At 47.5% G+C, this 26575-nt stretch overlaps 1 protein-coding gene across 2 annotated transcripts in view; it reads left to right on the top strand.

Annotated features, from left to right (window-relative positions):
* The window catches only part of LOC148644998 (protein kinase C beta type), a 149826-nt gene that overhangs the window by 60315 nt on the left and 62936 nt on the right, over positions 1-26575 (top strand). For both annotated transcript variants that reach the window (XM_088613099.1, XM_088613098.1), the window contains exons 4-5: positions 14237-14348; positions 20031-20159. In XM_088613099.1, coding sequence (XP_088469225.1) covers positions 14237-14348; positions 20031-20159 — 241 coding nt within the window. The remainder of the gene's footprint in view (positions 1-14236; positions 14349-20030; positions 20160-26575) is intronic.

Genomic DNA, 26575 nt, shown 5'->3' with positions numbered 1-26575 from the left:
GTCAACCCTCAGCACAGATTCATATCTCCCCTCCCCTCTGCACATAAGCCTACGTGGTTATTTGCATAATTACGCGGTAATCCATTTATCAGTGGGGGTGTGGGCCCACTCCAGAACGTCTCAGTGCGGATTCAGCACACGCACACATTTCTCCACCTTGGAGCCCGATCTCGGAAGATACGTAGAGCTGGGTCTGGTCACTGCTGGGATGGGAGGCCTCTAAGGAAATCCAGGTTGCTGCTGTAAGTGGTGTTGGTGGACCAGTAGGGGGTGCTGTTCCCACTGGGCGAGAGTTTCCAAGCCCTTTCCCCGGTATAGCGAGTGGGGTGTTGTTGCTGTGGTGTTGGCCTTCAGCTGAGATGTTAAGCTTGTATTCTGACCTACAGTACTTGGAGGAGTGTTAACTACTCGTCTTGTTTTTCTCAGTTCTCAGCTTGATTTCTGTACTGTTTCCAGAACAATGTAAGTAATATAACATGGTGACCAATATTACATACAGTATTAAATGAGGTCTGTACGCTGTACACGTTTTGCATAACATCCCTTGATTTACATTGTACTCTTTTAGGTGCTCCTCCTAATGTTCTGATGGCCTTTTTTACTGTTTCCCCACAATGTGTAGAAGGCGTTAATGATGTCAACATAAACATCTGAGTAGTATTGGATCTGCAGGCTCACGGTTCCGCCAGTGTCCGTCCCTGGCTTGCAGTGATCTCTGTATTCCTTTACCATTGTGGGACAAAGACTTTGAGCGCGGAGGGGATTGAAAACATGAATTTATTGGGCTTGACAGCACCCAAGTGCCGCACTTTCAGGTAACAGATTTGTGTTTTTTCACTGAGGTTTGGACAGTAAACAGTATAAATCGAGTTCAAGACACTGGTACATTTTATACCCCCGTTAATCCACCTCGGAAAAACGGCCTTCTCATTCTGCATTCCTTTTTAACCACGCACAGACGTGCAGTAGGACTACAGCTGCCTGCAGCCTAATGGAACAGCCTGTTGTTTTATATAAAGGAATAATAGCGAGTATCATTATCGTCACCACTGACCAGTCACTTACAGTTGCTGTTGCTTTTATCGATGTTTACACGTTTAAATTGAATGGAAGGAAAGTCTAATTGTGATTAGATTACGGTTAAATGCAGTCTTAAAATTGGAAAGCAAAGTGTCAGCAGAAAATCACAGGGGACAGAAGTCACACTCTAGCTGAGTGTGTACGGTCAGCATGACAGCAGGTTGAATATCCATTCGGCAGGCTCTGATTAGACACTGTCAAAGGCTGTAACATGGCTCAGAAAGCTGGGAAAAGGACATCAGCAGACTTGAGCAAACTGGATGCATATATCACACTCCATCTACTAATGTGTTGGCTCAGTAGAACTAAACTCCTCTGTTATTAAGTAGCAGCTATTCTTCGACGATTCATGTAGTGATTAGTTGACCAGCCGACAAATTACCCAGAGAAATCTGATGATATTTAGAGGGTTAACCAAACCATCTGCTGCAGAGTCACTTATGCCAGGACCTCGGTTTCATTTCCTCCTTGCAGATGAAGGCTAGCAAACAGTTAACCTGCCACTGTCTGAACTGGGCACCTCCTGATAATAAGCTCTGGTTAAATAATACTCTTCTTATAAGTAAAAGGCTCTTTAAATCATTGCAAAAATTAATATTTCAGTTTTCCTTCTGTCTTTTCCTTTGGCAGATGGACATTTGCCTAATTCAAGCCTGAATCTGAAGGTCGATTTGTTTTTTTTTTTACCTGCCTATAAATACCTTGAACATCCATAGAGGACGCTCGACTAATCTAAGAAGTTAGCTTCTGTTTAATTAAGTTGTAAAGCTGGGACGCACTGATTAGCTTCTCCTTGGATAAATGGCTGATTGTGTTAATGAAGGGACGATGTTAGGGTGCCCGACGCAGGACCACCAGCATAAATATAGCCAGTGTCAGCTTCAAGACTGCACTCTTCATCATTGTTTTCAAAGGGAGTCAGGTGGTGTCTATTATAGAACTGGGTTAATTAGAAAGCCACCACGGAACTGAGCTGCTGGATCCTTTGAACTCTGCTACAGTCTCTCATAATGAAACCTACATTCATCCCTCGCCAGAGCTCAAGAGTTCCCACGGCATTTATCATTACAATGCAAACTGCAGTTGTACTGTAATGAAATTAATTAATATGTTTAAAAGCGGAGGGGAGCGAACAAAATGAGTTTCCGAACCTGCTTGCAAATTGCAGTCAGTAAGCTGGTGCCCTGACTCTCTTCTGTTCCGCATCGCAGTCTGTGCGATTTGCTCTTTTAATTGCAATCTGTGCTCTTTGCTCCTCCCCTCTGCTGTGCTACGCTTGTTCAGTGCTATTTTCATATTGCCCCTTGTGTGTTTTTACAGTGATCAAAAATGAGAGCAAGCTGCCTGCGTCTTAGGAAATCAATTAGATTGACTGTACAGTATCTGGAGTTTGTGAACAGGTCATAACCTCTGTCTGCTGTTGCCACTATACTGACACCCTAGTTCTCCAGCTCTGGGAGGGAGGTAGGTACAGTTTCTAGCAGCCTAGCTGGGCCAAATCAAGGAAAACAAAAGGCCGATTGACAGAGCTTTTGCACTTTAGAGCCACACTTTGTGAGAGCAGAAGGTAGTGCAGTTATGATGAAGGACCTGACAAGGTCCAAGGTGACACCAAGGCAAGGAGAAACGGACAGACAGTCGGATACATTTGGAGCCCATCTTTGGAAGGCTGAGGGAGAAAATCAATGCCGATTTGAAATGAAAGAAGAGGGGGGTTGAAAAGAACAATGTTTGTTTAAAGGTCATGAATACTTAACTGTGCTGAGCAGCCTCTAGTGATAAAGCAGGGACCGCACTTTTGGTATAGTTGCAGAATCATCCTGAATTATTAACGGACTCTAAATAATGCACAAATAGCATCTGCCTATGTGAGAACATCCCGTATATTGTATGGATTTGTATATTAGTAACAAATCAGTAATGCCTTATAGAGGATGGTATCGGAAGCTGTAATGTTGTGTATGTGGACCTTGGTCTTCTACTTGTTGTTCAGCTCTTGGTGACCTAGACTAATTATTTAATTAGCCCCAGGAGTGTAGTACTACTGCTCAGGCTCTGAACTGCTGAATAGGTATAGAAACTTGAATGAAATTAATTTTGAGAGCAATCTAATGTCGAAGACCTACAGGAGAATCCTCACTATTTAAGAACATACATTTCTAATTCCTAATTGACCTCTCGGGTTGGAACAAAACCCAGAAATTCTAGGCCCGCCAAGAAAAAGGATTTGCAGCCCCCCCCAGAGGGGAATCCCCATGCTCTTGGGTGATAACTGGGAAGGGCGATGTCATCTGGCTGGATACGCTGAAGAAAGTGGTATAGGAGGTGGTTCAGGTTGGAACTAGCTGTCAGGATATCGTCTGAGGCTACCAGGGTGTGCACCCAACTCTCCACAATACCCAGCCCTAATCGCACCCCTCCAGCTGTCCCTGCGGGGGTGCCGGGGTCTCGCATGCTCTGATCCTCCTGGGTGGGTTCGGAGTGGAAGGCTTGGCCGCCGCTGCCCCCAGCCTTACTCTGCGTCTTTCGACTGGCCCAGATGGACGCTCTCGGGCTGGACCCGCTGGGGGGTGGGCCTGAGATCGGTGCACCCTCGAGGTCGGAGAGTGGGCGCCCCTTCGAGCCGAGCATGGCTGCCTTCGTCCAGGAAGCTGCAGTAGACTCAAGAAGGTGGTGCAACCGCAGCAGGGTAACAATGGCTGTTGCTGAATTTCCACGGTGGTATCAACACCTCCTCCTCCGGCCTCCTGATGAGGCTTTTCTTAGCCGTAGAAACCCCATGCAAAGTCAGCCCAGAACCCCAGAGCCGGGGGCAGATGCCTCTGCGGAGCTGTCACATGCTTTATCAGCTGAGCAGCTGGGTAGAAGACGCAGACTACAACAGCCTGGATTTCGCCTTGTAAAGTGGTCTGCCTCAGCCTTTCATCTAAATCGGTCTTTTTCGAACAGATGTCTTTGCTTTTCACGCCTGCCAATCCGTTCCCCAACATCCACACACCCTCACACGCTCAGGAGTCTTGGAGCTGTTGAGTTATTTAAAGATGACGTTTGTTCCCAGCCTCTTTATTTTTTGTTGTTGTTGTGGTTGTTGCCGCAGTTGGAACAAGTGATGCTTTTGGGAACCTCTGCCCTGAAGCGCTGATCAAATATTCTTTCTCTTTTGCTTCTCCATCTCCCTCTCTCCCCCCCCACCCACCCCCGACACCCACTCGCGCTGCATCTGCCGAAGACTTCCACATTGTACACCGATAGCCCACGCTGTCTCCGGGCCCTGCCCTGCAGGGCACACTGTTCTGTCTGCACCTTCATGTGCGGCTCAGTCCGATCAGTCTCCAGCATGAGACGCGCATGTGTGTGAATGAATATCTTAGCTGCAGTGCAAGATGTGCCCGGGTTTTTTACTCTAAACGACTCTCTAGGTAGCATGATCAACTTTGTTCAAGTGAAAACAAATATTGCATGCCGTTCCCTGGGTTCGAAGGGTTATTTCTCCCTGGCCCTGATGGTGTACACTTTAAAGAGAGGGGGGGTCCCGTTTTGTCATCTGCTGCACTATTAAGAGTTTTTCTGTTTCTGTTTCAAATGTTTGGAAGAATTCCTGCATGGTGCATTGTGCACATGTGGTAGTGCATGCATCTATCCTATTTTTACAGTACATCTGTACACACAAGTGCAAAACTACTTAAGGAAGGCTGCAAATAAAGAATTATCCTTCTACTGTCTTAGTGTCCAGGAAGACTCCTCACTCCTTAGACTGGTACAGTACAGAGGACATTGTTGGTGTGGTAATTATTTCTTGTTTTTATAACATATACAGTACATGCATACAGTAGTTCTTGCTTTGATAACCTAAAGTATATAAATGTTCTTTGTTTAGATCTATATCCAAATAATGAAGTCATGAGAATTTGCCCTGGGAAATGTTTTTTCTCATTAGCCGCATGAACATGTGTTGGTTCAGGATGTTTTCTAATTTGCATACAGGCTGTAACAGTATGTCTCATTTGCATACAGACTTTTAACAGTGTGTCATGTTATTACATGCTCTTGGTATGAACTGAAGGTGGACTGCCCTAAAACAAAAAAGAGACCTTGATGAAGATGTATATCATAACGTTGTCAAAGCAAAAAAAAAAAAACATTTTTGGGGGGAACGTTCTGATCCAGGGCCAGCTACTATAGTCAATTTTGTAATCATGCCATTGAGTGGTTGTGTCGTCTTGTCATCTGCTCTGCTGCTGCCGTGGTAGTAATAATAAAAACTAAAAACTAAATTAAAAAAAAACAACATATTTGTTGCCATCCGTGGGTCCTGGCTAAGCCTGAATTTTCTCCAGCAGCGGAAAGGCAATGAGTTATTTAAAGGCTTATTTTTCTCGGAGTGAGGAGACGTCAGTCTGCTGGAGGATGTAGTTATTTGGCTGTCAGAAGGCATTAAGCGGACGGCGAGGAGGGAATTAAGGGCTGTGAGTTTTCAGGAGTCGGGAATGAGAATATCGCAGCGCCAGTGAGGGAGAGAGCCGCCGATGTGTTCGGCGAGCCGGTGGCACTGCGGTCTCAGCTCGGAAGCGAGTCGGCTGCGGCCGGCTCCGGGTAGCCGGAGATCAAGCGGGGCCGCGGGTTGCGAGATCCAGGGCACCCAGCCATTGTGAAAGATTGTAGCTTTGCCGTCAGAGTCTGATACACAGCTTGTTAAAAATGCAAAGCGCCCCCCCAAAAAAAGGACGTTTGTCGCGATAAGACTGCTTTTGTTACTCTGCACTGCAGTCATACCTGTCATTGACTGATTTGAAAGTGTGCAGAAGAGGCACATGGACGTTTATTGAGTGCATTCCCAGAAGGCAGGCTTTTGGCACTAATAAAATAATGTCCTGTAGAGTGTATTTCAACGACAATCGTCGATGTTGGCAAGCGGCTCATTGGTTGCGCAATTCAAATCTTTCCGTAATTGTTCCTGGAATTATTGTTGCCAGTATTAACCAAATAGACAGATTTTTTCCGACCACAATTAGGTTTTCTTCCCATTCAAGTGGCGTTTCAGGAATTCCTGAACAACGTGCTCGTATCAGTGTGAACATGTGTAACCTGCTCTCCAGAAGCCAAGATTTTCAAGGTTAAAAGCTTCGATATTAAATCATTCATCTTCCTGACAGGCCCTGGAAGAGACAGATAAAGGAGCCACAGCCGACGTATCGATTGTTATTGTTTTGGATATGGGTTGTATAAAGTCAATGATATTCGTGTGTGAACCAATCTGTCATATTGGAAAAAAAAAATTCATTTGAGGATTAACCTTGAAGAGCCTACAACAGTTAATAACTAAGTGGCAGCAGTAGAGGATTATTGATCTTTTTAATTTTTTAATGATCCAGCAGCCAGGGATTATTGGAAGACCAGTAATGTTGATTCTATATTGGTGATACACGTTAGTCAGGCTGGATCTGTCACCAGGCAGAATTCACGCAGTTAGCACACCCAAAAGACACTTGATTGCTCCCCTCTGCAGGGGCCAACGCAAAAAATCCGTTCACTGTGAAGTTAGAGAAAGAGCCTTGCTCATCCGGTCTAATCTGATTGTCCAGTACAGGGTCGAAGAGGGAGCTGAAGCCTATCCCAGCAAGCAACAGGCGCAAGGCAGGATACACCCTGGACAGCACGGCTGTCCATGGCCAGGCACACACACAGATACAGACACGCACACAGAGTTCACACAAGGATTGATTTTCCCGGGAGCTAATTAACCTACCGGTATGCCTTTGGGGGAAAATGGAGCGCCTGGCCAAAACCCACACATATCATGCAAATCCAGGGGTGCACATGCAAACTCCCCGCAGACCGCACCCCAGGAAATGAGCCCAGGGCCCCAGTTCTGCGAGGCAGAAATCCTACACCAATGCGCCAGTCCGCAATGCTAAAAATGTCACTCACATGCAAATGACCAGTTCTGCACCAGCTGTGCTTGTGAGATGGTGTGTACAGGCAGTAGTTCCTCTTTTAGCGTGGAGCTGTTTCACTCAAGGGTTTGGAAAGCAGGTTCAATCACTCAAAAACCCTGGTGCTGTAAGCCACCCAAGCATACAGAGCATAAGCTTTGTGTTTTTTAATTATTTTAACATCATGGCTGTGGAAATTGTCCGGTGCTGCTTAATTTTTCGAAAGCATTTCCAAGTAATCGGAGTGCTTTTTAGAGTATTACTGTGCACCCAAAAAAATAAATAAATAAGGTTTACCAGGTAAATCCTTTTTTTTATGCAAAACCCCTGCTGGAGCAATAGGACCGTGTGATGCCTTCCGAGCATTCTTGCTGAAACCTGGCCCCTCTCGGTCAGTTTGAGTGATGACATCTGTAATTATCCAACCAGAGCGGAGCAGAGCTTTGGAATTCCCCTGTGTGTGTGCTTACCTCAGGAAGCCATCACTCTTGAAAAAGTACGTTGCAAAAGTCTTAAGGAAATTCCAGATACTGCATCTGTTTCTCCATGTGTTTTTACATTCTGCCACTGCCTGGGGAATTAAAGATGGCTTTTCGTCTCCTGGAGAACCCCTGTCCATTAGGTTGTATGCAGCAGGTGACTTTCTACATATCTCGACCACTTTAACTGATCAAACCAAGCCATTTAGAGACCATTCGAGACCCTTCGCCCCTCAAGTTTCACTTCATTGAGCCAATTACTTGCATACTGTATGTATATTCCTCATCTAAATGATTGGGCTTTGCGGTGGCTCTGTGGCTAAGGATCTGCACCTGTGGCTGGAAGGTCGCTGGTTCGTGTCCTGTGGCCGGCAGAGGAATCCTACTCCGTTATGCCCCTGAGCAAGGCCCTCCACCCCAACTGCTCCTGGGACGCCGTATAAACGGCTGACCCTGCGCTCTGACCCCAAGCTTCTCTCCCTGTCCGTGTGTGTATCTTAGAGAGCAAGTTGGGGTATGTGAAAAAGACAAATTCCCTATACAGGAAATTGTAGATGGCCTAGAAAGTAAACTTATCTTATCGTACATACATTGGAATTCTTAATCTGACCTCTGATCTCTTGGGACAAAAACAGTACAACGGACACCACCACACAATGCAGACACCAGGAACAATAAATAAGTTGGGGACAAGAAATATGTAGTAGTGAGACAAAAAAATGGTAAACCGTGCAAAAAGTGCGTAGTGCAGATGTGTATTGAGTCTGAGGCATTGCAGTTAACCGCTGAGCCTGCGTACTGCAGTGGGATAGAAGCTGTTCTTGAGTCTAGTGGTCCGCGCTTTAACAGTGCGGTACCGCTTGCCCGAACGCAGGGGGGAGAACAGTTTGTGGCCGGGATGGCTGGGATGCTGAATGACGGATTGATGGATTGGGCTTTATTGCGACAGCGGATGGTGTGGATCTCGCCGATTGAAGCTAAATCAGATCCTATAATCCTCTCTGCCATTGCCCACAGCCCTTTGTAGTGCATCTCTCTCATGCATTGCAGTATCGCTGTACCACACAGAGATACCACCAGTAAGGACACTTCGTATGGTGCTGCGGTAAAGGTTCATGAGGAACTACTTCCCCATACTGCTGGATTGAGGCTCTCCAGGGCTTGCAGTGGAAAGCCATGTTCGAAGGCTCAATGCAACACATGAGAAACGGGAAAAATGCCTACATTCCAATTGAGTCTCATTGCAGTAGTTTTGGCCAATAGCAGGTTGTTTTTTCTGAGGTGTGCTTTGCTCATCTGCAGCAAAGAGGACACAGGGAGGAACCCAGCTGTGTCTAGAGGCACTCCTTCAAGTGCCTTAAACAGCCCAGGAGGTAAATTCATCCGTCAGTGCCACTAGTGGAGGGAGTATTCTCAAAGACCTGTTTAGCCCCTCTCTTACTTTTTTGATGAGCGCATGCGCCCTGTGAGTTTGTTTTGGGACTGGTTTGTCGTATTTCAGGAAAGGGGAGAGGGTATTCGCAGCCCTTGTGAACGGATGTTTCCAAATCCAGAGCCAGACCCTCCGAGGTGCCTGCTGGGAGCTTTTCCTCTGCTCACTTGTGGCGCGCGTCAGGGTGAAAGCGGGCCCCCGTCTCTGTGTGACGCGGACTCGAGTGAACTCCGCAGGCCTCTCCCCCCCCCGGCTAAAACGCACGCGGCTTCACTCTGCCCTGTCACTCCTCATCCGGCCCCTTCTGGCGGGAGAGACATCACCAGTAATGAGGAGCGACTGGCCGATTTAGCATGAAAACCTCGGTGCGAGATGCGCCTGTAAAGCAGATGAGTTCCTGGCTCCCCGCGACACAACAAAGATGAACCTGTGGGTTTGCGGCCCAGGAGGCAGCTTTTCCACAGCAGCTCTGGGTGTGTGTGTCTCAGGGTGGGTGTCTGTCCGTCTCGGGTGGTTCCTGAGGTGTTGGATTTTACTTACTGGTATACTCAAAGAGGAAAGTCGCAATAAGCAACACACATCCCTGGAGAATCAGCCCTTCTGTTTTGCATTTTCTTGTCTGTTGACCCCTCATTTGTCTTATTGGTGGTGTGTGTGTGTGTGTGTGTGTGTGTGTGTATGTGTGTGGTGTTGGGGGAGTGTCAGTGCTTTGGATGCAAGTCTGTACACCTTTTGTACAGCAGATACTATGCTTTTTCCCCCTTCAGCTATATTTCTCTTGCTTAGTGCTTTGCTGTTGCTTGACTACCAGCAGCGTACTAGGCCAGGAACAATATTAACAGTATAATATAAACAGTATAAAAGTGAATGATTGACAGTTTGTTTGTTTTTTTTCATGGTATTCTCTCCCTTAAAGGCAGCAGACTATTTTGTGGGCTGTTAATCCCGGAAACCGAATTGCTCAGTGGCGCACATGAATGACAGTGGTTAAACTGTTTTGCGCTCTAGTGATTGATAAGTGTTTTGGTTCGAACAAAGCCCACGGGGTGACGTTCATGAATTTTTCAGGGACCGTTCCCGCCTGCCGTCTCAGGTTACCGTAGCAGCACGCGGGCAGATGCGCTGTGCTGCAGTCCCATGTGCTCCCCACAAGGAGACGACACACTCTTAACTTATCCCCGGAGCCAGCGTTACACCGCAAACATCAGTGCCGGGCCGGGGAAAGGAAAGATCGGAACAGAAATGCTCAGGGGGGGGAGGGTCACGTGGAACTTCGTATCAGCATCTCAGTTGGTCTTCACTCACGGCCAGATTTTGGTGTTCGTAGGCCCTGGGCACTACGAACTACGAAGAAGAGGGGTGAACGCCAATTGAATGACGTCAATTGATATGACGCACTACTCTAATGCTAAAACACGTGATTGATGGAGCGAATCGAGAGACCGCCACTTCGATACTCCTAGTTTGTAGAGAGCGTGTGGTTATTGATTTGGTGCACCTAGAGTCGATCGCAAGCATCTTGTTTCAGCTCGTTTTTTCCCTAGTCACTAGTGTCTCCCTCCTTCGTAGGCCCTAAAAACGTCGTAGGCCCTAGGCACTGTGCCTACAGTGCCTAAAGGGAAATCCGGCACTGTCTTCACTGTAGTTACAGTCCGTCGGCGAGAGCCAAGTATTATATAGACACAAATAGAGCAGCGTCTGCTTTCTTGCATAAAATAATGTGGTCCCTCAATGTTACACTGCCTGCCACGTTTGGATGCACCAAGTCAGTCAGTGCCAGGCTCGCTGTGAGAGACGAAGAGTGATGTTTTTTATTGATTGCATAATCCCCGAGCATTAAGTTGTAATTTTTTAATGGCATTCATCAAGCTGTGGAAATGAATATCGGTGGGGGGCGGGCATCCATCAGATGTCCTCTCGCAGACCGCATTTGCGTTATTGTAAATGACATCATCAGAATTGTTCTGTGGTTCTGGTTTTATCTCGGGACTGCAGTGGCAAGACCCTGAGCCCTTCACTCAAGAAGGGTGAAGGAGAAAAGATGACGGAGCCAGAGGAGCAGACAGATGTCTCCGTCTCCCTTGTGTCCTCAAGACCAGCACAGCAACTGCTATGGAGCTGCAAGGTGTTTCCTCCACTGAGGACACCCATAGCACTTCTGCTGTCGTGCATCTTGTATGCATTCCAGCTGCTGTCATCTGAGGAACTGGGAGACGCTGGTCCAGCTAAACAAGTGACTGGTTCAAATTCAGCGTTAGGAGTTTGGACACTCTGCCGGGTCCCACACACAAGTCAGCCGCCGATTTCAAGCGACTTGGATAGGAAGCGCTGATCCACGTCAACACTCAGTGTTCCTGAATTGGAGGCTGCAATTTCTTTTTCCTTTCTTTGTGAAAGGCTGGTTAGAACAGTTTTTTTTTGCGGCATAGTTTATGTTCACTGCCATAATTCGCCCTGATGCATGTCTAGCACTGATGAAGGGTGTTTTGCGATGAGAATTCCCGAACCTCCCAAGCCCGTTGATGGATCAGAAAGGGCCTTAGCGTTCGGAACTGAGAGTCTCTTTTACCCCCTCGCTAAAAACAAATATATGTTTCGATCACTCTTCTGATCTTCCAGCCTGAGAGCACAAACTCCATATATATCATATATCCATGCTCCTGAGTTTGATTCTGGGATTTTCCTTCTTTGCTCCCTGTGCTACTGTGTCTTTCCTACAAGTCCTCTCAAGTTCTCTCCACCTTCTAACCACTTGCTATGTAGGGTCATTAGTGTCTATTAATCAATCTCTGTCCTGCAGTGGGCTGGGTACAGTTGTGCCTCCTGCCCTGAGCTTCTGATGCCTGCTAGATGTCTAGTATATTATGCAATTTTCCTGGATCCTTCTCCGGTGTCTGTTGGCAGCGTCTCTTTCCTCCTGTGTTGTTAGTCTGTGCAGGATGCTTCAGACAAACTCCATGCAGTGCGGTTCTGCAGGGCCCCCCGGCTGAGCGTCCTTGCGAATGCCTCACTGCCCTGTCCTCTCCCGGCACCCCTGTCGGTCAATCCCCCCTTTTTCCCCTGCTCCCCATCTTGGACCCCCACAGGCTCACGCTGGGGAGAGGCCACGCGGTCAGACCACCAGTTTCGGGGTTGTACCTGGGGCTGAGGCTGCCTGAGGAGCCGACGGTGTGTGCGCGCAGTTGGAGAAGGGCAGGGGTTAAGGGCAGGCTCTCTCGCCGAGGGGCAAGGGAGAGGGTGGGAAACTGGGAAAAGAAGAACGGGGAGAGGAGGGAGGGGCCGGCCGCTTCTTCGAGCTGCCACCAATATAATAATAATAATATATAACATTACTTTATTAACCCTTTACAATTTCTTGCATTGGAAATTATCTTTTTGCAGACCCCAGCTTGCTCTCCACGAGACAAGCTTGGGGTCAGAGCGCAGGGTCTGCCGTTGAACGGCGCCCCTGGAGCAGTTGGGGTTAAGGGCCTTGCTCAGGGGCCCAACGGAGTAGGATTCCTCTGCCGGCTGCGGGATTTGAACCGGCAACCTCCCAGTCACAGGCGCGGATCCTTAGCCACAGAGCCACCGCTCCGCCCCGATAGCGAGCCACCTCGGAGGAGCATGTTCAGGACGCTGGAATGCGAAGCCCTGCTGCATCAGGGCTCACTCTGACCTTCAGAAGCGCTTCAGATCATTTCCCAGCATCACCGAGACTGGGCCCGTTGCTCCTCTTCGCCGGCTTCCATTCTTTCAATTTTCCTGCTTTATTAAGAAACCGCCAGGAATGAGGTTGCGGTTGTCTCCTGCCTGTCTCCGATGAGCTCTCCCTGCCTGTTGCCCCAGCCTCAGCGACATTTCCCTCCTATAATGGCCTGCCCTCCACCAGCTGTAGCTGTGTCAGGCCCGCCTCCCCTCTCAGTTCAATCAAGAGGCTCGGCTATATTTGGGGCCTGTTATTTTGCCTGTATTGTCTGCTAAGAGGCTGTCAAGCGCAAAACATATTTCCCCAGATTGATTGCTGTTGACTCAGACTGCATCATTGTTTGGGCTTGACAAGCAGCCTCAACAGCTCAGGAGCTGTGCCAAACTGCCTTTTCTGGGAATGGTAGTTAAGAAAAGCTAGCAACCCCAGGGCCACCCACAGGGTACCCATGGGTAAGATTTACAGGGGCAATTCTTAGATGTGCAGGGGCTGTTAACGACCGGGATGGGACAGCAGCAGGTTGCCATGCATTTCTGTGCTGAATCTGCAAGTTGTCTCCGGAAGGAAGTGCTTGTCTAAAATGTCCCCTTGCTGGCGGTGGTCTTATTTGTCACCCTGTCCATCTCGGGTGGTTCCAGAGCTCTGGCTGGTGCATGTGATGTGTTGGATTTTACTTACTTGTATACTCTAAGAGGAAAGTCACAATAAGAAAATAAGAAGGGATTCAATCGCTGGTCACGAAGCTAACTGATTCCAGGATCTTATCCAGCTGTTTCTTTACAGGAAGCCAGGGCATCGGCTTCAACAACATGACTGGGGAGCCCGTTCCATACTCCCACAACACTTTGAGCAAAGAAGTGTCTCTTGTTCTGTTTTAATTGCTCTTGTGTCCCCTGGTTTGTGTTTCACTTCCACTGAATTGATTTTGTCAACGTCTTTGAGGATTTCTACTCTATCCAAGACTAAGAAAGGATTTGTTTCTTTAGCCTATCAGTGTAGGTGCATTCCCTTAACCCCCAAATGATATCTGATTCCACTTTTCTAGAGTAATGCTAGAGCAGCAGTGCTTTTTCTATAGGGAAGAAGCCCAAATTATGCACAATATTCTTAATACTGTAGTACATTGTACAATTTTAACATTCTTGACTTCTAACACTCCTGACACGTTGTTCGCATTTTTAATTTTCCCCTAAATTAAATCTGTAAATGATGTGTGAACATCAACACCAAAGCCTTTTTTGTTTCCCCAAGAATAGCCTCTTCTATCACAGTGTTTCCCATTTTCTATTTCTAGTTTGTTTTTTCTTCCTAATGTATTTCTCGGCGCTCGCCTGCTTTGAACCTTATCTGCCAGGTGTCTGGAAAGTCTCGTATTGTCCCTGTTACATTGATTACATTTCTGTACTGTTTGATAATCTGCCTATCGTGGTGACATCTGCCACCTTGACTACTTTCCTAACTGTTCCAGAATTTAGATCAATCAGTCATTTTCCCCTTATTTAAGTTCGGTCTTGTGCAGTGGGTGCCGACTAAGCAAACAGAAAGCCGTTGTCTCCTGTTGTTTCCCTGCTGACATGCCCCACTGGTGCCCAAGTCACTCGTTTGCTGTGTGTTTCTCTTCCAGGACCCCAGGAGTAAGCACAAATTCCGGGTGCACACGTACTCCAGCCCCACCTTCTGTGACCACTGCGGCTCTCTACTCTACGGCCTCATCCACCAGGGGATGAAATGTGACCGTACGTATGACCGCTGTCTCTTTCGCCCTGCGCGGGGATCGCTGACCGCGGCTGGACGCTGCACTGAACTCTGGGCAGGCCTCTCCTGTCTGGTCACCTTGCTTAGCAGAGAAAGGAGGGAAAACATCCGATGGGTGGATTGCTGGATGTAACCAGTTTAGATTCTTAGCTGGGAGGCTAAGTGTAGTGGTGAATAGATGGAGTTCGATTCCAGGCTGCAGTACCTTCTGTGCGGAGTTTGCATGGTCTCCCTATATTTGCTTAGGTCTTTGCCAGGTGCTCCCGTTTCACCCCACCTTCCTAACATGCCAAGAAGGTTCAGTAACATCTCTGAGACTCTAACTGAGGCGGACCGGTGTCCCACCATTGGGGTATGCTTCTGGGATGGGCTCTGGACTGTGGGGGTTTCTACAAAAACCAAGGTACTTTCTGATATTGGAGGGGTGCTATCTGCTGGTTAGAAAATTACCTGTAAGTATTAATAGTATAGGGAGGTAACAGAGCACAGTGGTTGGCAATACTGCCTTCAGCTGTTGGTTTCAATTCCGGTTGTAGGAGTTTTTGTGAATTTACCGAGACAATTTATTAATTGGAGCAGTAAAGCACGAGGTGGTTCTTTTATGGCTATTAGACAATCAATCGTCAGGAACAATCAGCGACGCACACACACACGGATTCAATACACGAGATACGTTTATTAATGCAGAACTTGTGCATATAAAACATATAACAGTCTGCCGGGATACAGATGGCAGACCTTACTGTGAGGTTTACCAGATACAAGATATACTGTAGGCGATCACAAAGAGTTACAAAACAAGGAATATGCATTCGGTATACTGTTCAGGTGTACTGTTTCATTCGGTCTCAGGAATATGTATTCTACCTTAGCTACCCATAAGTAAATGCGTTGCTCGTGCGAATTGAATTGATATCAACCCTTGCTGAGATACAGTTGACGTCTCGATCAGTAATGTAGAATATTGTATCACTTATCCAGATATGGATTTGTATTTCCTGGGGGACGGATACAAGAGACCTCTCGGCGCGATGCTGGCTCGGGGCCCAACCCATCCTGGTGTGGTTCCGAGTTGCAGGAAGAAGGAAGGAGAGAGAGAGTCTCTCTGCGACGGGCGGGACAGTTGGTTCTCTCCCAGGGACCGACTAGTAGTCCGACTAGCAAAAAGTCTCTCTGCACAGAGGGTGACCGCGTCTGAGCAAGTCACTCTTTAGGGTGGAAGAAACGTGGTCTGCTTCCGGCGTAGTGCTGCTGCTGAATAAAAACTTATTCACAAGATTCCAAACGGGCACCTCGGTGGTCAAGCGAAGCGTCCGCGTTGGCTGCTAGCGATTCGGGCTTACGTACGTGCTTTTCCCCAGGCCGACACTTTGCCGAAACAAGGGACCAGTCCCTATACAGACAGCACCGGGCCGACAGAATGGCCGGAGAAGCTCAGAAGTTCTGAGCTCTGCCGTGTCTTTTTGCCTAGAACGAAGACGGACGATGATTGGTTGAGAGTTTGGCGGGCATTTGAGAGCCACGCCCTGCAGGTTCCTGATTGGTTGGTCAACTGTAGGAAGGAGTAACGTTGACCTCTTGACCCCTAGGACCATAAACCAGGTGTTTGTGGCCCTAGGGTCCCGGCGCCAGGAGTGGCCCATCCATTAGGATAGCCAGCCATGACTGAGTGCGTCCCCCATTTGGGAGCTGCTCCTTCTTAGAAAGAAAACACTTTAAAACAGGAACTACATGAATAGCTTCTCTGTGGGTGCACCACAGAGATGAGGAAGAGAGATGGGGGCCTCATTTAGGAAAGCAACACTTAGTTGCCGCTACACGGTCGGCAGTGCTATCTGCGTGGAGTTTGGATGTTCTCCCTGGGTTGGTGTGTGTTTCCTCTGGGTGCTTCTGTCTCCTCCCCCAGTCCAAAAACATTACTGGTGGGTTAATTGGCTTGTGGGAAAGCTGGCCCTGCTGTGAGTGTGTTTGTGTTTGTGTTTGTGTCTGTCAGGCCTGCGATAGGCTGGAATCCTCTCAGGGACATATCCTGTCTTGCACGTTTTCTTGACAGGATAGGCTCCAGCTCCTCTCTGTCTCTGAATCGGAAGAAGCAGTTCCAAAATGGATTTAGGAAGTATACATTTTAACTCAAAAAGTTTTATCGCACTGTTAAAAATAAAATCAATGGCCTCACCCCCCTTCTATACTGTAGCACCAGAGTACTACTGACAGTACTGCTACAGTACTACTGACAAGCTTTCAAGTGTAACTGTAAAGTGTAACTGTAATGGTGTTTTTAATGGGATTTTTAACCTTGCATAAATGTGAGTGTCGTTCATGCAGGGGGAAAATGATTTACAGAAGAAGGGCTTGTTTGCAAAATCAAACAGCTGGCAAAAATGACCTGAAATAAAATTGTATCTCTTGTCTCACAGTGACATCTAATGACTTATGTGTGTTACTAACTGCCTTTTGCAAAGCCATTTGGAAGCCTGTTAAAAGGCGCTTTTGAGGAACTGTGGCAGAATACTACACACCGCTGATAAGACGTGGCTATTGGACTACAGTTAAATGCGTTACCTGAGTGTCAAAAGACAGTAGTGGAGTCCTGCAACAGTGGGGTACCGCAGAGTCTCAGGAAGCTTTTGATTGATTAGTTAATTGATTTACATGTAAAGTGCCTGACATACAGTGTAGGAGAGGATCTGTGAGAGCTGGTGTTGTGGATGTCACTGGCTCAGTATCTCGTTGCATTCCCTTGTGTAAACTGCACGCTTGTCTGCTCTGTACATATTAGTTGGAGGAAGATGGAGCTCCAAAGAAATGCCATTCTGTCTTTCTGACTGTGTCCACTGTGCGTCCCAAGGTGATGCACAGCCAGTTGTCCAAACTCAAATCTTTAACCTAAAAGCCTAAAAGCCATCCTGACTGCCTTTAAGCCATCAGCTTATTGTTAGCCATCGAATCGTTTTTTGCATAAAGAGAAGCCTACACATACAGCAGGTCCTCATAACTTTATTACGTCTTCTGTAAATCACTTTCTCCCTGTGCATGCATTAACGACACTCACATTTATGTACGGTTAAAATTCCCATTGAAAAGGCTTATTGATGACACAACTTTACAGTTACAGTTACACTGTAAACAGATACATTGGCAGCAGTCATTTAACCCTAGGTAATCGCAGGCGTCAATAGAAACGGCAGCCTCGCGGATTGAAATACGAGCCTCAAGAAGAAACAAGCGGCCGCTGAACTTCCCCAGCACTGACTGCGATCAAAATGACTTGGGGGTTCCAAATCTGTATCGTTATCAGTGCAGGCATGTACGCATGCCCCTGCCGGGTCTGCTGCAGGTTCTGTCGAGACGTATTGAACGCCCTCCCGCGTTCACACGGGCCTCGGTGACGATGACGGCCGTAACGTGACCCAGCCGTGTTACGAGTGCCCCGGCCGTGCTGGGGGCTATCGTTACCTGGGTGGAATTTCTCTCCTGCGAGCGCGAGACGGTGTGTGTCTGCTGGCTCTCGGCATCACGTCACCTGTCTGCGCCCGGCCCGTGTCACCCGGCTCCTGTTCCCCGGGGCGGTGTCCCGTATGCGTGTGTCGGGATGCGTGCTCCTGTTACCTAAGTGAAAGGACCTGATGAAAGCCGTTGTCCAGGCGTGAAAGAGCAAGCAGTTCTCCTTACCTGGGCCTGAGTATCGGCTGTGTGCCTTATGAATTCTGCAGGGAAGTTTTTTTGTCATAAGAGATTCCTCCCTCCCCTCTTCACTGCTCTCAGACTGGACCTTACCTTTAAATGCTCTCTTCTCCATTTGTCTGTGGGGAGTCGAGCCCTACCTAAACACCAGGGGTTTCAGTTTTAAGCTGACAGGTGGATCCTCCTGTCCGTCTCTGGCAGGTTACTGGTGGGGGGTCACTCGAGACCCCCCTGGTCAGAGCTCCATGCCTTATAGCTGGGGTTCTTTACCTGGGGTGCTTGCACACTCTCGGGGTGCAGTAGAGGTCTGCTACCCGACCTGAGCCGGACGGGGCCCGACAAAGTATCGGGTTTCGGGTCGGTTTTTCACTTACAACTTCGGGCTCGGGTTTGTTTTCTAATAAGCGAAAATGAATTATTATTATTATTATTTTATGTTTGCATTTTTTTATTATAAGAAATTTGTAACTCAATTTTTTTGCGCGCTCGCTCGCTCGTTCTCTCTCTCTCTCGTACTGTACGTGTGTAACAGAGCCTGCCTAGCTAGCTGTTCGCAATGGATGAAATAAAACTTAAACTCACAAAGGGCGAACTACTCAAAATGCCAAATGAGTTTGGGGACGGCTTCGTTATGGAAACATTATGACCTAAATACCAGTTTTCCTCAGCGTTTTCTCAGGACCATATTTCTCGGCATTCTCTGTCTATTAACTCGAGCGCAAAGCATCGTAAAACAGCGCCTAAGAGAATCCGTCTCCGTGTGGGCATGTGTGTCTACTCGCTCTGAGAGGAAAAGAGCGTGACCGATTTTGGGGTTCGGGTCGGGTTCGGGTTTCAAATTTGGCAGTACCAGTCGGGCTCGGTCGGGTCGGGTCTCAAGGTCTCGGGTATGGGCCGGGTTCGGGCTTCATGCCCGTGCAGACCTCTAGGGTGCAGTAAGAGAATCCACGGGGTGTGAGAGTAACGTATAATTTTAAACGTAGATATTGTAACGCTCAGGCGGGGGCTCAGGCGGGCGCCCTTGCCGCATCTGGTCGGCCCCATCCCGACTGGAGGCTCGAACCCGGGACTTCCGCGTCTCTCTGCAGCGACCTAGCCCCGTGAGCCAAAGAGAGATCTCTCCACAGCCCAGTAGCTGTGGTCCTGCTATCACAGGGAAGGGCGGTGACGTCACCTGCTCTGGTACGCCGGCTCTTACACAGTACCTGTCGGCCGTAAGCGTTACAATATACTCCAATTTCATCACAACAGATGAAGAGAGGGAGCCACACCAATATACAGTGTGTATATATACACGTTTGGGTCAGAATTTGTTTTTGGTGTCACCAACATCCTGCATGTGTCTAAGCAGATACAGCAAACTGCCGCGTACCACAACAATTCAAACTTAAATTTAACACCGCTGTGAACACCTGCCCGACTCCTGTCAACACAGTGTTAAAACTTCTGCTCATTTTCCCTCTGATCCTTCAGGGGAACTGATCTTTCTGTTGCTTGTGTTATTAAAATAATTCTACTGCATAACCCGCTCAAAGCTTTGACATAATTATGTTTATTAAATTATTAGGGAATTATTGCTTTCAAAAAGTAATTAGTCGAGTTGGATTTGAAATATGCACCTACCAATCTATTAAACAGCCTAAAAAACACAATCAAAACTGCTAATTATTGTTTTTGGTGGGAGCGTTGGGCTACCATGTATTGCTGTAGGGGCTGTGAGGTGTCTACAAGGTTAGGAACCTCTGCTTGATGGGTTCCTGAAGGTTTTGGAAAAGCGTTTGGAAAATGGTGGAAATTTTCTGAAGGGGGTTTTCAGGAATGACCGGGAATGGGACATCCTGGAGAAGGCTGGCTGGGGCCAGTCCGGTGGGACTGTGTGGTATCGTGTGTCCACAATACAGTGGGTGTAAACGTGTATTAACAGAAGGCTGAGGTGTACAGAACTGGAATCACCCCCGGTCTTATTTTTGTGTCCTCAGACTGCATGATGAACATCCATAAGCGCTGCGTGGCCAACGTGCCCAGCCTGTGCGGGACGGACCACACGGAGCGCCGGGGCCGGATCTACATCAGGGCCGAGATCAAGAGCAACATCCTGACGGTGCACAGTGAGTCCGGCACACCGGTCCGAAACGCGCTCTCTGGGCATAGTCTTGTGTGTGCGTGGCGACAGTCCGGGTCGCGGTGGGCTAACGGTCTACCCGTGGATATAGAAAACCATCCGCGGAGAGTCCATGAGCAGAAAGTGCTGATGCTGTTCGGGTTTTGTCAGTTTCCGTCTCGTCCTGTGGTTATCAGTGAGATTGTGCTGCCACCTAGTGGACAGAAAAGGAATCGGGAAAAATTCCTTGTGATAGCTCCTTTCATCCCAAAAGCATCCTTATAATAATAATACTTGCTTACACTTATATAGCGCTTTTCTGGACACTCCACTCAAAGCGCTTTACAGGTAATGGGGATCCCCTCCACCTCCACCAATTTGCAGCCCCACCTGGATGATGCGATGGCAGCCATAGTGCGCCAGAACGCTCACCACACACCAGCTATCAGTGGGGAGGAGAGCAGAGTAATGAAGCCAATTCATAGAGGGGGATTATTAGGAGGCCATGATTGGTAAAGGCCAGTGGGAAATTTGTCCAGAACACTGGGGTTACACCCCTACTCTTTTCGAGAAACGCCCTGGGATTTTTAATGACCACAGAGAGTCAGGACCTCGGTTTTACGTGTCATCCGAAGGACAGCGCCTGTTCCCGTCACTATACTGGGGCATTAGGACCCACATGGACCGCAGGGTGAGCGCCCCCTGCTGGCCCCACTAACACCTCTTCCAGCAGCAACCTTAGTTTTTCCCCAGGACGTCTCCCATCCAGGAACTGACCAGCCTCACACCTGCTGGGCTTCAGTGGGCTGCCAGTTGTGAGTTCCAGAGTGATATGGCTGCTGGCTATTTCGGCATTTATACACAGAGGAGAGAACCATATCATTCATCATTGAAGTACAGCCCCCACAGGCGTAGATATAATATGTACACAGTTTTTCATTGAATTGAACAATCCCTACTATAACTCTCCCTGGTCTTCTTCACACTCACCGGCCACCACACCATGCTCTTCCCAGCTAGGAAGTACCCGTCCACTGTGCTTCTCTTCGTCTTCCACATGGACTAGACGGGAGAGAGACAGAGTCAGGTCCGCTAAATCCACACCCCCAAGCGCACAAACCCAGCATGTCCAGCCTTCCTCTGACAAACAGCGGCCATTCTGCACCAGCAGCCCCACTGGGGGCAGCAGATCAGGAGGAGAGAAACGGCTGCGCCAATCGAATTGAAGGAGGAAACGAGTGAGGTCATGGGTGGCAGGGTGGCGCAGGGGGTAGCTCCAGCAGAACCTTACAGTGCTGGGGCCCCGGGTTGCATTCCAGTCCTGGGGTTGCTGTCTGCATGGAGTTTGCATGTTCTCCCTGTGTTCAGGTGGGCTTGCTCGGGGTGCTCCAGATTCCTCCCACAGTCCAGAAACATACTAGTAGGTGAATTGGCTTCTGGGAAACTTGGCGCTGGTGTGTGTGTGTGTCTGTGTTTGCGTCAGTTTGCCCTACAATGGACTGGTATCCCATGTGGGTTGTACCCTGCTACGCGCCTGCTGCTTGGATTGGCTCTGGCTCTCCCGTGATCCTGAATTGGAAGAAACGGTTAGAAAACGGTGGGATGAAGGAATCAAGGGAGTACGAGCCCAGAGTGAAATTTAACCAGTCGCTTTCAAAAACTGATGCCGGAACATTAATGACCTACACATTGCCCAGTACTTCAAATATTAAATAAACGCCTTTTCCTGTTTTTCTTTATATTGTGATTAAATACTATTTCTAAAAATTACATGTTTTAAAATGAATCAACTTAAAAAAAAACTGGAAAAAAGGCCTCCTTTCAAGATAGATAATAGAAAGAAAGTGAGCGAGACTAAAGGTTAAGTTTCGTTTTTTCAACATAGGCGCCTGCTGTCTGGTGGCCCATTCCAGGCTGAGCTCTGTGGTCACGGGTTCGAGGGTGGGTCATGTCGATGGCTGACTGTGACAGCGATTTCCCCAAGCTCCACACGATTGGCTGAGCAACAGAGAGGGTTAGGATGGGAGCTGCCATCTCCCTCATGCCATCTGTGAGAGACACGCCTCTCATCCAATCGGTGGTTAACTTCCAGTATGGGGCGGAGCCTGCAATGCGAAAGAGGGCGTGGCCAGGATGTGGGCGTGTCAGGACTGAGTCTGGCTGTATTAGAACAATTAAAATTGAGAGGAATACTTGTAACCAGTTTGACCTCTACGGAAGGAAAAAAACGAATCAAACTTCTTCCTATGTTGTCTCAGACTGTAGCAGAAAAGCTGGTCAACGCATCCGTCTTTTCTAGAATTGATTACTATAATTCCTCGCTCGCTGGGGTATCTATATCCACCCTAAACAAATTTCAGTATGTCCAGAATTCGGCAGACAGGTTGTGGGCAAGCAATCAAGTGTCCTGTCCTGTAGTCCTTGTACTGGCATCCTATCAGGTGTCGTGTTGACTTCAAAATCCTCATGCTCGCTTATAAGATTCTACGTGGCTTGGTCCTCAGTACCTATCTGGCTTTTCACAGCCTCTTTTCACCTGTTTGTCCTCTAAGCTTGTTTACACTCAATGGGTGACAGGATCTTCTCTTGCTACACCCCAAAGCTCTGGATGTCTATCCCCAAGGATGCCAGAGAGTCACCTACCCTGAGTGCATTCAAATCCAGACTCAAACCCTGCTTCTTCAAAAAAGGCTTTTGTTTATTTGGTGTGTGTGTCTACATCTTGCATTCCTTACTACATTTTAAATCCTGGTTGTTTCTTTGCCGAATTTTCTTATTTCCCGTCATTATTACCGTTTCCCTTTAAAGAAGAGCAGCATTCCCGGTTTCTCAGACCAGTCATTATCTATTACATAAAATGAATTCGTCGACAGTCTAGAAAAAATTGACAAATTTTGAATTAAGCACAAAATTGTGAACTTTGTAAGTTGCCATTTTCAGTTGTCTTTGTAAGACACGTAAGTCGCCACGTTGTCAAGGGTTCGGGAGAAGTGTGATGTGAAGTGGCCCTTCCTGCTCACTAGTCACCGTACTGACTAATGCAATGTGATGTACCAGTGAATAAAGAGAGGTTGTGCAGCAGATAATAATAATAAAAAACTTTATTTTCTATAGCGCCTTTAAAGGTGGCTTCTCAAAGCGCTTTACAGGATGACAACAACAATAAATAAGATATACACAAGATAAAACACAATTACAATATATAGAGGAGACCGTGGATGGTGGTACTAAGAAAAGCAGAGGGGTGAAGAATGGAACCAGTTCAGTACAGACTTTTCTGAAGAAGAGGGTTCTGAGTCTGGATTTGAAGGAGTTTAGAGAAGGTGACTCTCTGATATCCTTGGGGAGAGAGTTCCAGAGCTTGGGGGCATAACAAGAGAAGGTCCTGTCACCCATACAATGTAGATGGGCTTGGGGGACAGTAAGGAGAGCAGAATTAGAAGAGCGAAGGTTGCGAGGTGGGGAGGAGGGTGATAATAGTTCAGACAGGTACTGAGGTGCCAAGCCATGCAGAGCCTTATAGGTGAGCATGAGGATTTTAAAGTCTACATGGAATTTGACCGGAAGCCAGTGCAAGGACTCCAGGATAGGAGTAATGTGAACACTTGCACTAAACCTGGTCAGGATTCTGGCTGCTGAATTTTGGACATACTGCAGTTTGTTCAGAGTAGATTTAGATACCCCAGCGAGTAGAGCATTACAGTAGTCAATTCGAGATGATATGCTATATGATATTAGCATTGTGGTTCCCCTTTAACTACCTTTATTACTTATCCTGTAAAGCACTTTGAGAGCATACTTTTAAAGGCGCTATATAAAACAGGTTTATTATCATTGTGGATGAGACAGTTACAGTGCCTTTTCCACCTGTGTCTGTTCGCCGTCACTTGTTCAGTTAGTAAAAGCCGTTTAGTCAGAAATAACAGCCAGCACGCTGAAGACAGGCAGCATAAAGTTCTGTGTGCCGACACTGGAAACCGTATCCTTGAATATATCTGAGTATATCTGACACTCAGAATGTCAAATGGCTTTTGAGTCATTTGAAAAGTCATTTGAGAAAAGGAGTTAAGTAGAATTCTAAGTATAAAAGCAGATCCATTAACTCATCTGTTTGCACTGAAGATATAGAGCTTAGCTGGATTGAAATCCAGCAGAGACAGTGAAGCACTGACTTGCAGTACAGCCTGCTGCACCACTGATTAAGTCTGGCTTCTGTCCCTGTTGCTGCTGCTCATTGTTTCCCCACTAGATGGCGATGACAACCTATCTTACAGGAAGCCTGCCTTTTGCCTGAGAAGAGCAGACAGTTTTAGAGAGGGATGTGAGGCTCTGGAAAAAAAAAATGCTGTTCATGCATTGCAAAGGCATATTAAATTGATAATACATTGCTTCCTGGAATGTGCTGCATGAAGGATGAGTATAATTAAGCAGAAAACAAATAAGCTTGCAGAACTGGCAAACGTGAAGGATGCGCTGAGGCATGTGGCATCTTGAATTGATCTCGATGGGGTGGGGGGGGTGATGGAGCAGAGCCAGCTGATGCCACGGCTTGCATGATGCCCACTCCAGAGGGCACCCTGGGACGGCGGCAGCTCGATCCGAGCCCCCACCCCTTGTTTAAGCCCCGAAAAACGCCGGAGCCCCGAGGCCCACACCTTGCAGCCGTTTTCACTGAAGTTATCTCGATCTGAACGCCCTGCAGAAGCAGTGGGACCCGTCTATATTGTGTTTCTCCTCTGAGCTCTGCCAGTAACCCGATCCATAACAGACCACGTCTCCTACAGACACTGTAACAGCAGACGCGGCTCGTCCAGCACATACTCAATTACCGGGTGTTTTCTTCTGGATTAGTGTTCGCTGTGACAATTGCCTTCTCAGACGTGACGATCAGTGGTTCTCCGAGTGGCGCAGACCTAGCTCACCCCCCACCCCCGAGGAATTATTTCCCTCCCCGGTTGTGAGTTGGACCTCCCCCCCTCCCGCTCCTCGTGCTGGGTTAAGGCTGGAAAGTACATTAGGAGATCAATAGCACAATGATTGACCCAGATCCCTCCCAGAGAGAAATAAACATTTGTCATTAACAGGCTATTGGATTGTACTGCTCTTCGTGTCGGTAAGTGCCCGCGTGAATTTCATGGTCAGAGAGCTTATATAGGGTTGGCAGAGCTGGGCAAGGAGGTGAGAGCCGTTGCCAGTGTTGTAATGCGAGCGCTTAACATACTGTTTTGGAAAAAGATGGGCACGGCTGCTGTTTGCATTTCTGAGCATGTTTTCCCTGAACTCACTTTTTTTTTTTCCTTTTTGTATACCTGGGAAGGGCAGGGCATGTTCACCGTCAGTAACCTGGCTGTTCTGACCTCTCCAATCAAAGTCCCCATGTAAGCCTTCCTCAGAGAATCTAGGCTAGATGCATCAGTCTATCCATGTCCTCATCCCTACGCTTGATCGCAGTCCTCAGCAGAGCACACATATGGCTTGTCCGCCTGCTCTTTACAGCCGAGCACGAGCAAGAGAATTAAAATGTAAAATATTTGTCCATATGTGCTGAGAGACAACGAGGCATGTATTAATTTGAGGTCGTTAGTGAAGCTTTAAATGTCTCTGAAATAGGAGATTACGTTTTATACTGTGTGTGCCCAAGATTGAACACATCATTAGTTTTGGACAGGGTTTATAATTCTTTATCTGGGAGCCCAATAATGATTTTTTGAGCGAAATAATTCCAGTTTATTTTCCACTCAATCAGCCAACGCTCAGCTGTTTAAAGGGCTGGTTGGTGCCATTTATCCTACAGAATGACATATGGGTTTTTAATTGGTCCAGCAAATAATGTTGAGCACACAGCTTTTAAGATGCGCTCTTCCCACAATGCCCGGTGTTCAACTTCCCCTTGCTGTCAAGACCAGCTCCGGGAGAAAGCGAAGGAAACCTAAAGCATTTATCTCCTCGGTCTGGGATTTGGCAAGCGGTGTTGGAAGCACATTCTGGGTAGCGTCCCAGCCTGCACTGCATGTGGAACTCGTGTCAGTGCAGATGAGATGAAAGTTACTGAAGAGGAACCACAACTGCTGCAGCTAGTTGTTTTTACTTGGCTCCCTAAGTAGAGCTGTACTAGCACATATGTGAAAGCAAAGAGCAGCAAATCTTGGTGCTGGGCTAGCACACTGTGGAAAACATGCATTTTTAAAAACTAGCACAGGGAATTGGGTCACCTAGGAAACTTGTAGGGGGAATATGTTCTGATCACCAAGTGGTGCATTCTGTATTTGCTTTGTAGTTTTTGTTCTGTCATGCTTTGTGCTTCTCAATGATGCTGCCATGAACAGTGGAAATAAACCTGCATTCAGCACCTGCTTGATGGCTTGTGTATCTGAAAGCAGAGATATTTACATATTTCATACATGGTACAACATATGAATGCGT

This window comes from Lepisosteus platostomus, chromosome 19 (assembly GCF_059453375.1).
Source record: "Lepisosteus platostomus isolate fLepPlt1 chromosome 19, fLepPlt1.hap1, whole genome shotgun sequence".
NCBI classification, from domain to species: domain Eukaryota; kingdom Metazoa; phylum Chordata; class Actinopteri; order Semionotiformes; family Lepisosteidae; genus Lepisosteus; species Lepisosteus platostomus.
This window is presented reverse-complemented; position numbering and strand designations above follow the sequence as displayed.